Source organism: Balearica regulorum, chromosome 6 (assembly GCF_011004875.1).
Source record: "Balearica regulorum gibbericeps isolate bBalReg1 chromosome 6, bBalReg1.pri, whole genome shotgun sequence".
NCBI lineage: Eukaryota > Metazoa > Chordata > Aves > Gruiformes > Gruidae > Balearica > Balearica regulorum.
The window spans coordinates 32,755,489-32,768,004 of NC_046189.1; the positions used below are offsets into that span (position 1 = coordinate 32,755,489).

Below are 12,516 nucleotides of genomic sequence, written 5' to 3' on the forward strand. Positions count from 1 at the left end.
AGTACACACAGCAGTAGACCCAGCCTCCTCACAACCTTTGTGGTGGTCCAGCTTTTGTGGGTTGCCATTTATCTACATGAGAAAGGAGGCAAAGCAGTATCAGACAGCCATCACTTGGTTTGGGCACAAGTCCTCATTGCAGGAAACACAGATTACCGAGCCCCCTCTAGTGGCACAGCTGCTGGAGGGGTTGGCTTGTGCCTTGCAGAGGAGTGTTTGACAGCTGCAACGCAGCAATTAAGGGATGAGCTCAGAATAATCTCTAAGGGATGACCACTACAACAGCTGAAGTACCAAATGCACTTTAATGAGTTCCAGATTTTGTTCCCAGAAGGAATTTATAAGGTGTCAGTACATTAGGCAGGTACGCAACTTCCCCTGAACTACAGGCATGAGGAGAACTGACTACAATGTACTCAGTATTTAAAATTATTTTCAGAAACCAGTCTTCCACAGTATTAGAAATAAGGCATGTTTCAGGTGTGCAAGTGGCTGCTATATCCAGTCCTCAGATGCCATATTTGCCCTTTAGTTCTTCCACTTTTGCTATGTAAGCTTTCATTGCGTCTTCTTTGGACACTCCTGAAAGACAGAACACAGGAGCAGTCGGATACCTTTTACAGATTAAGATACCTTTTACATGCAAGTCACAATTCCTTGCTATAGCATGTAGCAGCATGCTACCAAAGAGCAAAGAAGCTAAGGCCACTTGGCTGCGACTCTAGCATTAAAGTTTCAAACAAACAAGTTCAGCAGTCATGAGAAAACAGTGTTTCAAAGTAGAGTTACATTTGTATAGACAGCAACTAAGCAGTGTATTAGTTTATTAAGGTCATTCACAGTTGTTACAGGACAGCCATTCAATCCACTTAGATTGCCTTTAGATGTAGCGCTGGCTCCTTAAAACACCAGAAAAATCCCATTTTCCTTAGATTAGACCACTTGTTTGGCTCCTCATTTAGAGCAGAGAGCCCAGCTGCATCTTCCAGTTAGGAAAGCTTTAATAGAAGCACAACAACTGGAGGGAGAGCTCAGTCTCTGGGGCACCAGGCAGGACCTGGAAAACAGAGATCTAGGTTTCTGCTGCTGCTACAGTTCTCCTTTGTGCAACATCTTGGGCTCGTTGGGCACTTGGCACCTTAATTCCCTTTCACACAGGCTACATTTTTCAGGATTACTTCTGCCTTGCAGAGGTAATCAAAAGTAAGAGTTTACTATTGTGGCATTCCTAACTTCTAGAACTCTTGTCTTATAAGGCAACACAATTTTATTTCTTGCTGAACCACATACACTTTCTGACCAGTTTGCCTGTAGTTTTATTTATTAATTTTTAGCTTTTAAGCAGATACTTACCTTTCAATGCATTCCAGGCATCCCACTTTGCTTTGCCTTTGAAGTCCAGCATACCAGGGCGGTCTGAGAGAGACAGGATAAGCAGCAGAATTAGTTTGTATGGTCTGGGTGTAGGTAATATCTACTCCTTTCCTGAAGGCTATTTAGCTCTTAACTATGATAAAATACAATGGTTCATCTTTGCAGCTATTACTTACTAACCTGTAGTCAGGAAACCACCTCAAGGGAGCCTGTTGGATCACTACTGGTGGCAAAAGAGATATTCTCTGTCAAGTTCCCTTAAGACAGCAGCATTTGAACAGAGGAGCACCAAATAGCATGATTTGATTTCATCATACTTTCTGAAGAGACTGCTGCCACATGACAGCTATCCGATTAAAGAACGTCAGCTCTACAGTAAAGCAGAAATGCCCTAAGGTCCATTACACACCAGTACATGAAAACAAGCGAGTAGCACACAGCCTAGAACTCATTACCATCAAGTTAATAGTGTGTTTCTAACATAGCTCTTTATTTGTTCTGTCATCTCGGGGTATAAGCTCCGAATTCTAATTCACTTCATTGCAGGCTATGCCATGGTCAAATAGAAGAAATGAATGAGATATGGATGTGCATATGGTTATTCTTCACATAAAGTACTCTCTGCGGTTTCACTTCCTCTCTGTCTCCCTAAAGACAGTTCTTGGGATTAACAAATGGAACTGGACAGTAGCCTGTACATTAGCCACCCTTGTGTCACTCACACAGCAATGTGACCTGCAGAGCTAGTTGGCAGCTCCACTCCAACAAAACCCTATATTAGCTCACCCTTAAACGGATTGCTTTTCTAGCCAATTCCCGTTAGCTCAGCTTCACAAGAATGCAGCAACATGCAGAAATGTTGGTGTATTAACAGTTTTATAGCATCATTTCACCTTGGTAAACATTAATAATGCTAAGGTCCAGTGACACCAAAAGGATCATATCTTAAAAGTCAGTTCTTTTCTCCCTCCATGCTGCTCATCTTGGGAAAAAGAGATTGCAAGTGCCCATACTTACCACTTCCTGTACACTTCACTGCCAGCTTCGAATTCAAGCAACACCCAATAAACTTCACCAGCAACTGGGTCAGGAGGCCAGTGCTGCAAACAAATGACCTTTTTCCTTTCTAATTATAGTTACTGAAGTGTTTCACAAGGTCAATAGAGACAGGCTTCATTCTAAACGTTATTCCTGAACTGCCAGTGACAGAAGTAGCAGGAAAGATTTTGCACAGCCTACCTGCAGAGATATTTCTGCTACAGCCCTTTCAAGATACGATATTTAATTGCAGCTTCTATAAGAGTTTCTCCTATTACACACATCTATGTCATTTTCTTCTATTTTTGCTTTCCAATTATATTTTTAGTAGCCAATCCAATTGAAACAAACTACACCCCTTCAAATAGTGCAATTCCACACTTGTATAGTTTGCCTTATCTGTTTAACTGAGAAGTGCTTATATTGAAGCAGTATCCCTTGACCTAGGCACCTACTTACTGACAGAAGTCTCCAAAAATCCCAAACCCAATATTTGCACAAAGCTAACAAAAAGGATTCTCAGACCGTTGCTATACGATTTAGATGACTGCAACTGGGTTAATCTAAAAACCACAAGTTGCACAAACCCTTATCGGGTCAGCTTATGCCTGCTTGCCTGCAAATCCATGCCAAGTCGGTACTGAGTCATTTACGCTAAACCGCGGGATTGCACGAAGCGAAGCAGACAAAAGGGGAGAGGTTTTGCTTCCCAAAGCGCCTCCAGCTCAGCCTCAGGCCGCAGCCGCATCGCCCCCGCCCGCCAGGGCCCCTGGCACGGAGCCCCCGAGAGGGACGCGGGGCGGCGCTGCCCAGCCACCACCGGGCCGAGGCGGTACCTACCCGTGTTCACGTCGCCCACCGTGGCCTGTTTGTAGTGACTGTAGACGTCGAGCATCTCCTGGTCCGTGGGCTGGGACTTGAGCTGCTTCACCTCCTCAGCGGCCTTCTGGAACGCGGCCTAGAAGGGAAGGGAGACCCCGGGGCAGGGCGAGGGTAAGTACCCGCAGGCTGCCGCTACCAAACGGACGGGAGAGAGGGAAATATCCACCACCCCCCCGGTTCCTCACAACCCCCGCCCCCGGCACAGCCCGTACCTCAGACATGGCGAACTCCTCTAACGTGATGCTAGCCCCCTAGCGTCTGCCGCCCCACCCCCGCCGCTCGGCCGCTTCACCCCTCGCCAGAGCGCCCGCTGGCCAATCCCAGCGCCACGGGCAACATGGAGCCAATCGACGCCTGCCGGGGGCGGGGAGAAAGCAGGCAAAGGGCCAATGCGAGGGCGTCACGGGATGGGCGGGCTTCGGAGGGGCCGCGGCGCTGGCTAGCATGAGGGTTGAGCCCGGACATTGCCTAGCGGGAGGGCCTCGGGGGGCGGGGTCGCCTGGAGCCCCGCCCAGCCCCACTCGACTCGGAGGCGCGAGGAGGGGGTGGAGACAGGTCGCCTCGCAGCCAATTCCTCGGTGCGGTGGGTGGCACCGAAAGGACGTGATTGGTGGAGCTGTGTGAGGCTGGGCGAGGAGACAGACCCGGAAGTGTCGGCGGGGGAGTCGGTAATAAGGCTGAGGGCCGTTAACGGTCCCTTTCGGGCGGGACGGGGGGCGGGAGAGCGCTCGGCCTCAGGGAGATGCGCTGGGGCCAGGGGCGCTGCCGGCGGGCAGGTGCCGGGCAGGCCCGGGGGAGGTTCCTCCTCGCAAGAGGTACGGACCGTCAGCACCTCTGATCCGCGCAGCGCCCTGAGGAGAATCTGCCCTGCTGTCCTCTGAGGAGGCGCTGGGTAGTACCTGGTCCCAGCCCTAGGTGGGATCAGTCTGTTGGGTCTGTACGGTCAGTGTGAAAATCGGCGATTTCTAATTGTTCGTGCTCCCGAGTCTGTATTCCTACAATGTTCTTCCCTGCTGCTCGGAAGAAAGAGGATTGGTATGCTGTCCGCTTTTCTTCACTGTTCCCTCCAGATCTCAAGCCCACGTGGAATAGCATCGAGAATATATCCATCTTTGCTGTGTAGTATCAATCTGGTTATTTTCAAGTACATAGTATGCTTTTCTTGATTGGCATCTTCTATTTGTGTATCGCAGCTTATTTACAATGAAAATGGAATTAGAGCTGTGTGAATTATTAACCAAAGGGATGTAAAAGCAAGTTGCCTTGTGATGTGGAAGGTCTGCGTCCCCATTCTGTAGAAGGCATTTGAAGAAAATACTGCTGGTTTCCTTTGCCAGGATATGGCTAGGACAAATGTAGCAAAGACTGGGAGGTACCTGGGTACCTGCGTGATGGTGGGATGCTGCAATATTTTCCCCCCACAACAAAAAAGGCACCCCCCCCAAAAAAATGCCCTGCATCTCTCTGCAAACAGGTGAATAGGTAAGGAACCCCTTGGGGGACTGAAAGTGGTGATTGAAATGGCTGCTAAGGGGTAGGAGATGCAGAGGTTGTGCTGTTTGCTCATTGCTGCAGCAGCCACCCAGAAGGCAAAGTTGTTGAGGAATACTCAGCACCAAAAATAGAGCAGATTGCCGAAGTAGGAAATAGCTCCTTTTCCTGTGGAAAGAACGAACCCAATGGAACAATGCACGGGCTTGTTTGAAGAAGGCCTTGGGTTGATGTGGTGATTCCATTGTAGGTTCTGCTCTTTGTTAAAGTAGTGTAAGCCTTGTAGAACCATTCTAGAGACCTGTTCTTATAAATTAAATTAAGCCCCTTAATTATGTAGTAGTATACCAGGAGAATTATTTGCATGTGTATGTGGGGGAGGTTGTTTCTGCTTTCCGCAGGGAGGTGAAAATGGGTGTTGTGTAAGAGCTTAGGCATTTTTCAGGGTATTATGGTCTCTACAACACAAGTATATTAAAAAGGGTTTGGTTTTGTCCATGTTAGTACATTCTTCTAGAGCACAAGGTTACTCACCCAGCAGGTAAAGTCTTCAATCACTTAAAAGAACATTCTTGCATTCATCCATAACATTTTTGTGTGTTTAATGGAGAGTCTGGTGCTGTAGTACACAGCACAGTTACAAATACTGGACTATTTTGGTGTGCAGTATCAATAATATCCTTAGTAACCCTGCTTGTTTTGAGATCCTGTTACTGCTTCTGTAGAAATAATAGAAGTGAAGTCCCGAAAGACATAATGCTATTGAATTTCTTGCCATGTTTTAATCTTTGCATGAGGCCCACCTGCACCTTGTTTTCTAGCTGTGCTCTTACACAGAGGAAAGGCAATAATTCCTCTCTTTAATGTTTTCCAGGTTATTCAGAATTAATTCTCATGTCAGCAGAAAGCTCAACCATCACAGTTCGTCTTGTTCGCTCTTTTGAACACCGGAATTTCAGACCTGTGGTGTATCATGGCGTTAACTTGGATCAGACAGTAAAGCAGTTCATTACTTTTGTGCAGAAGGGTAAGAGGTTGTCTTGTTCATTCGTTTCAGTCCCATGTGTTGCTGTCTCTGCAGAAGGAAGTGGAGGGCAGCAAATGAATGGGAATTCTGCGGCTTTGGTAGAGATGCCAGATTTGTGTTTACCTCCCCTGTGCGCTCTCCTCCCTTGGATGAGAGGTCTGGAGTTAATAAGAGCTTCCATGGTCAGTGTGCCATGCCTAAATTTGGATGGACTGCTCCCCCTGCCCAAATCCCCATGTTTAGTCAAAAAGAGATGAGGGCATTGCTGCATTTGGCTCAGTGCCTCAGGCTCCTTGAGTGGTGCTGTCAGGCAGCTATTCATGAATTAACAGGAGTAAATTAATAGAATATAGAGAGCCTTTGATCCTTAGGAACTACACCAGTATGTGGAATGTGGGAATGCAAGTCTGCTGTTTGTGAGAAGAGAGCATCTTGAAAAATTGTTTTTGACACTGTGAGGTCTCACTGTGCATGTTTGCTTCTGAGTTTCTGTCTCCATCTTGAGCTTTGTCATGCAGATTTACTCATCTATGGGTTTTATGTTTTAGAAGCCTGGTTGAAAGTGGCAGTGTATATAAAAGTTAATTAATGTACATCAGCCCACACAGTGACTCAGTAGTTAGGGTGGGACCCTGATCTTGCAGGTGTATTTCCACACACCTAAATGGAGACATTCAAAGGATGCAGAATAACATAATTTGGGTTGGTTTTGGTTTTTTTTTTTTTTTTTTTGCAGGAAGTCAGCTTAAACAAGTCTCGAACTGTTATAGCTGATAACTTTTGAGCAACTCCTAGGACATTGCCCAGGGCCTCACAGCTGTATTGTGTTTTCAGCAACTTTCATACTTCTAGACAGTGATGGGCATGGCAAGATCTTGGGATGCTTTTAGAAAACTACGAGTGCTTTCAGAACATATGGTACAGCTGCTGTTATGAAGAATAAAATAAAAAACAGTGCTAAGAAATTTGCTTTGACAGGTGCAGTATTGCAACTCACTGTTATTTGAGACAAAGCTAGTGTCTTGAACAAGACTTTTTGTAATCTCATTCCACAGATGGATAGTGCTGTTCTGGGTCCAAAAGCCGTGTTCCTTCCTTTACTGTAAAGTGTTTTGAAGGGGAGTTTGAGATAAATTGTTGATCAAATTATGGTTTCAGCACCCCACAAGTGGCCGGGCCTTCCAAGGCCCTGGTTAAATCCCTGGGTGTCACTGGGAACACTGGCACCAGAGAAGGTGTTAATGTTCTTGCAGTTGCTTATGGGCTGTGTACTGCATGCAGCTACAGAGTTAATTTTCTACAGTTTGGCTTCCTTTTTGTGGCTGGTCTGCATGGCTGTGTTTACTGAACAATTCAGTTATGAATGACAGTTGTCAGCTGTTTGTATAAGGTAGAGAGAGATGTTGTGCAAACCATTAACAGGATGTTCCTGGCAGGTTTCTGAAGGATCAGGCTCCTGTGATCAGATCCTAATTGCATTGACTCACTGCCCTCATTGATCGTTTTGTTCAGAGGCACTTCTTGCTCAAGTGAAGTTAATCAGATATGGAGTAACTATAGAATCTGAGCCAAAGGTTGTGTTTTAGTATTTGATGCTCAAACCAGTCTCCTGTGTTGTGGATTTATTTTGATGTAAAGGATGTCTGGGATGGATGCATGAAATAATGGAAAATAAAATAGTGGGAATAAAAAAAAAGACAATTTTGCTTTAACTTAGTGCTTTTATTTTAATAGATGTGCCTTCAAGAGCAGGACTTCCTCCTCCTTTCAAAAATTACAAGTATGGTATGTGGGGTTTTTTTGTTTTAATTCCCATAAAATGCAGACATAATGTTTTATAGCAGTTTCTATACAATATAGAAGAAAACTGCTATGGAACACTCGTAGTGGTGGCACTGCCTGCCTACATTTGCAATTCTATTCCGCATTTATAGCTGGGGTTATGCCACTGGGATCACGTTTACAGAACTTGACCATTATTTCGAAGTTCTGTATTAATCTTTGAATTAGGCTGCATGTTATACATTATTTGCTAATTGCTGTCGATGGTTTTTGGTATTAATTTTTTATTACTTTTTTAAGTGCCTTTTAACTCTGTCTCATAAGCAGCTTGTGATCTCAGCCACTTTGAAATTGTACTTCTCTATGTGCTTATGTATTTCAGTATCTGTTTACTAATTGTGAAGTCAGAAAGGAAGGTGAAGCGGGAGCTGAAGACAGTAAATAGAAAGTGCTGAAGACTTTTATGTTTAAATAATTTACATGATATAAGAGAAGCAGGGGAATTTTGCTCAAAGTAGATATGAAAGCTCTTAAATACAAGCTGACCGAATGAAATAATCTGGTGTGAAATTTAGGCTGACTTTATCCTCTAATGTAAAGCTATGTGTATATTGCCTTTTTGTGAAGATTGGTATCAACGTGTGAAATTCATCTGTTTGGGACAGAATATACTTTCAAAATTGACTAAATTACTTCCTTTCTTGGAGTTTAACTCAGATGTCAGTAACATATCTTTTCCTAAACTTGGCAATTCTGAAAGTTCCCTTGGAGTTTTGCTGCAAGTGATTCTCTGTCTCCCATGTTCTTGGAGTTGACAAACTCCTCTACAGTGATTCAAAGAACTGAATGAGGAACCTACTTAATACACATGAATGGTAATAGACTCTATTTGCCTATTAAAAAAAAAAAAGCCAAGTATTTGATTCTGTATTCTTGCTGATGGTAAAATAGATAGTGCAAAATGAAAGCAGAAAAATATTTAGGGATTAAGATTTACGATACATCAGTGGCAAGGACATGAATATTGTTATTATTTGTAATATACTATTTAAAGTCTTGAAATCTAAGTAAGTCTAAGTTTGAATTTGCCCTTCTCCCCCTAATATCTGTGGCTTTGGCTAGGTGAGGGATCCTATCTAGGACTGCTGCTATCACTTGTATTCCTGGTGCTGCCTATCCCTGCTACTAGTTCTTTCATCACTTAGAACATCAGTTTTTCCCAAGGCATATGTTGTGGCTGAGCACCTGATTGTGCTGTGTAGGACTGAGCATAATGTGGGTGAGAAACACTACAGACCTTTAAAACCTGTTACACCAGTTAGTGGGAGCCTACTTTTAGTGGGATGGTGCTAGCTGCATGGAAATTTTCACACAGAAAAATCAAAGCCAAGTTCCTCACCTTCCCCTCAGGCTGTGAATCATCGAGGTTCATGTTTTTGGCATCTTGTGTGTGCTCTACTGTCATGTATTTTGGTGATGAAAGGGCAGTGAAACTTCTGCATGAATAATGCTAATTAAGAGTCAGATTTTTCCTTCTGCTTTGTTTGGCAATGCCAGAAATCTCAGTTGGACCTGGCTGTCTCTCACCTTGTGCCTCTTTCGGCTTCCTTCTCTCCAAAATCCAGCACCACTTTGTTCTCTCATCATCATATATATAATGCCATCACGTTTTTCCTCTTGGCTTGGTGCTCTAACTCACATCTCAAAGCTTATGACTTTCATTTTCTCTTCATTCTTTGTACATTTAATTCTTGTCCTGGTCTAGAACTCTTCTCAGTAAATCTTCTCATCTTCCTACCCTGTCATTGCCATCTTTTCACTGATGATTGCAGCCTGGGTGCCAACTTATCTTATAAACTGCCTCTCTATTTATTTTTTTCCTCCATGAATGTGGAGCAATATGGTAGATACTTTACCATATCAGACTTAGAAAGTGATTTCTTATCTGTTGTCACGTAAGATCTATTACCAGAAAAGGAAAGGTAAAAATCTGAGAATATGATTGAGCGGGACTAAATTGGGATGAAATAGCAAAGGCAATTGAGAGGACATAAGGCTTTTTAGCCAGGATGCAAAGACACTGTGGTTTCATCTCTGTAGCAGAGTTAGGGAAGTCATTTAATAGCTCAGATAGAGACACAGTAAACTGCTGGATGCTAGAGGTGGAGTTTCGAAGAAGTAAATTTGAGACAATAGTTCAGAGAATGACTCGACAAAGACTAGAGAAAAGAGGATGTGACAAAGTAGATGGAGAAGCTTAAAACTAACAGGCAGTGGCTGGATTGTATTTGCTGTGGTAGAAAGGTTTCATGATTGCAGTATATTTTTGCTGTGATTGCTTGGTCTTTTTGCAATGCTTCTATGCAAGATGGATCTGGGAACTGCAATTTAATATGTGGCTTGCTTCTAATACTGCAATTAGTACAGCATGCTAAGACAGCCTTTCCAGTGACCTCTGCAGTGGGAATACAGGGTAGATTTGAACTTCTGTAATATTTTAAATAAAATGTTCAAAGTGCGCCAGGGTGGTATGGAAACAGACTTCTGAACGAGAATGTGATCTCTGTTATTCTGAACATCTCAATACTTGCTCTCAGTAGCTTGAAAGTTGTTTTAGCATATATTTAACTTTCTTGCATTCTTCTCTTACCAGACTATTTAAACATGTAGTGTTCAGTTAATGCACAAAACCAAACTAGAACAGAAGATGAGCAGGCAAACAGAACTGGCTTTTGCTTCTTTGCTGGGAAGGGATTGATGTGTTATTCTGCATCTGTTCAAACACACTTTGGAGTTTGGGGTTTTTTTAGTGCTGCATGGGCATCTTCAGACTTCCATTGCCTCTGCATCTTTGCACTCATCTGGTTGCTTTAGTTACCACATTATTTCCCCTGTTTTTCCCTTCTGTTAACAAAGCCCAGCCCACGTTACCAGAGGAAAGTGATTTTTTTTTTGTATAGCATAATTTCTTAAAGTGCTACACTGCACAAACATGAGAGGTAAACATTACTGAAGAGGGTATAGCATTAAAAAAAGGAGAGGCTGTACATGTTCATGGAAAATGGACTTAATAAAATTTCTGCCCTGGGTGCTTTCTTTGTGAGAAGGAAAATTTCAAGGAATGATCTAAAGTGGTCAGATTACTGTGTCTTAATCACTTGCTGCCTACTAACTTAACTTTAGTAGTTGACAGTGCATAAATGCTGTTTGTCCTGCCCCAATTGCATGTGTAAAACCTGTTAGGTTAAAACACCCTAACTGGCATTTAAATTGATGTGTTTTGACTGGCAATTGGGATGGTCATTAGTTAGTTATTGTTATTCACCAGCAGACAGAAGCCCAATAGGACGTGATACTTTAATATTGGATTGACTGGTTTAAGACTGTGGCTGCAGGACTGGGAAATGAAGAATTTTTCTCCCCTTTTAGACTCAATACACAAAATTGTTAATAATAAAAGATTTTGAACTTTACTCCTTTGTTTGTCTCTCCTTCCCCAAGTACAACTTTCAGTGTTACCTGCCTTTTAAGCCTTATTTTAGGAAAACGTTGTATTTTCTTTCAGATACAATGAAGATTATTCACCAAGCACACAAATCTAAGGTATGATTATTAGCTGTGTTCTTCCCCTTTTGCATGCTTTAATGCAGGCAGATCTCTGTGCTGTCAAACAAGACATTCTTATTCTTATCTTTGTATTCTGGTTCTCTGATTTGTAGACTGGTGAACTTGTAGTGAGTTTGGAAGACGATGACAAACTGATTTTGAAAGAAGACAGTACGCTGAAAGCAGCTGGAGTAGGTAGGAGCACATTTATATTGACTGAAGGTGGTGTTCATTGTGGTTGTCATTAAACTGATAACTGGCTGATTATGTTTGGATAGCCTGCTGAAAAGTAAATGCTATTCCTGATGCTCTTTACACTGCTTGATAATTATTCAGGGAAGAAGGGGGGATAATGTACATTCAAATCATTGGGCTGAGGGCAGCAGGTATCTGCACTTCAAATGTTCAGAATGCAAATTGTGATTTTTAGAGGGTAGGCTTATAATTCTGCTGAGAGTAATTTTAAATGATTGACAGATAGGTTATTAGTACTGCGTCTGCTTAGTCTTATCAGTAACATTTAAACTGATGTTTTGGTTAGAAATGTAAGTAGTGGAACCAGCATGGAATAATGAAATAAGATTAGATTTGTTTAATGTGCAGCATACAGTGCCTGATAGCCAGATTGCTCAGGAAAGCTCCAGCAGTATCATTTAGAGAATGTGCTGAACATAGCAAAGAGTTGAAACTTGACCCGATTTCTCACATTTTGACAGGGAACTACATATAGGGCATGTCTTTTGGTAATGTAAAGAAATGTCTGTCATGATAAAATTGATGGTCCCTGGATGTCCTTTGGGCTTCTCATAAATGTGGCTGAATGACTTTGTGGCAGCAGGGTACTTAAGGGATGTAGTTGCATTCCACCTTGATAGGGACATTTGCTCATTTGAATCTGATTTGCCTAGCTGGAACGCATAACTGCCTATGCTGTAAGTGCAGGGGTTTCACACAGAAAGCTCCCTCCTGATGCCCTCTGATTGCTCCCCAGCTAGTGAATGGTATTGCTTTCTCATACGTTTCTTGGATCTTTTGTTTCCTGCCGTTTGCTTTCTGGTTTTAAGTGACTTGGGATGTCTCTTTAACGTTTTTCTCTGGGGTGCAGTACTACTGGCCTCGGTATACCTTTCCTAAAGGTCTTTGGGCATTCCTGTAATATGAACGATAGTTACTCTCTGGCTGTTTGTACTAAACCAGGTCTTTTTATCTGGAGAAGAAAAAAAGGTTCCTCAGGAAGGAGGATTACTGACACTCAAGTCTTCTGCTAACTAAATTACAAATCTCTAAGATTCATTTAAATGTCATATTTATCCACC

At 42.9% G+C, this 12,516-nt stretch overlaps 2 protein-coding genes across 5 annotated transcripts in view; one reads left to right on the forward strand and one right to left on the reverse strand.

The window, feature by feature from the left end:
* Positions 1 to 286: 286 nt before the first annotated feature.
* DBI (diazepam binding inhibitor, acyl-CoA binding protein) lies at positions 287 to 3,660 on the reverse strand. Its single transcript, XM_075757146.1, has 4 exons — positions 3,507 to 3,660; positions 3,253 to 3,370; positions 1,354 to 1,416; positions 287 to 582 (listed from the first exon to the last, which is right to left on the reverse strand). The coding sequence occupies exons 1-4, from the start codon at positions 3,513 to 3,515 to the stop codon at positions 509 to 511; spliced, it is 264 nt and encodes an 87-aa protein (XP_075613261.1). The 5' UTR covers positions 3,516 to 3,660; the 3' UTR covers positions 287 to 508.
* Positions 3,271 to 12,516, forward strand: part of C6H2orf76 (chromosome 6 C2orf76 homolog) — a 42,934-nt gene continuing 33,688 nt past the window's right edge. For 2 of the 4 annotated variants that reach the window (XM_075757141.1, XM_075757145.1), the window contains exons 1-5: positions 3,857 to 3,962; positions 5,660 to 5,812; positions 7,547 to 7,597; positions 11,160 to 11,197; positions 11,314 to 11,395. In XM_075757141.1, the coding sequence (XP_075613256.1) occupies positions 5,680 to 5,812; positions 7,547 to 7,597; positions 11,160 to 11,197; positions 11,314 to 11,395 (304 nt within the window). In that variant the 5' untranslated portion in view covers positions 3,857 to 3,962; positions 5,660 to 5,679. Of the gene's footprint in view, positions 3,406 to 3,856; positions 3,963 to 4,056; positions 4,110 to 5,659; positions 5,813 to 7,546; positions 7,598 to 11,159; positions 11,198 to 11,313; positions 11,396 to 12,516 lie in introns of those variants that run through there. The other 2 variants (XM_075757143.1, XM_075757144.1) reach the window with 2 other exon arrangements.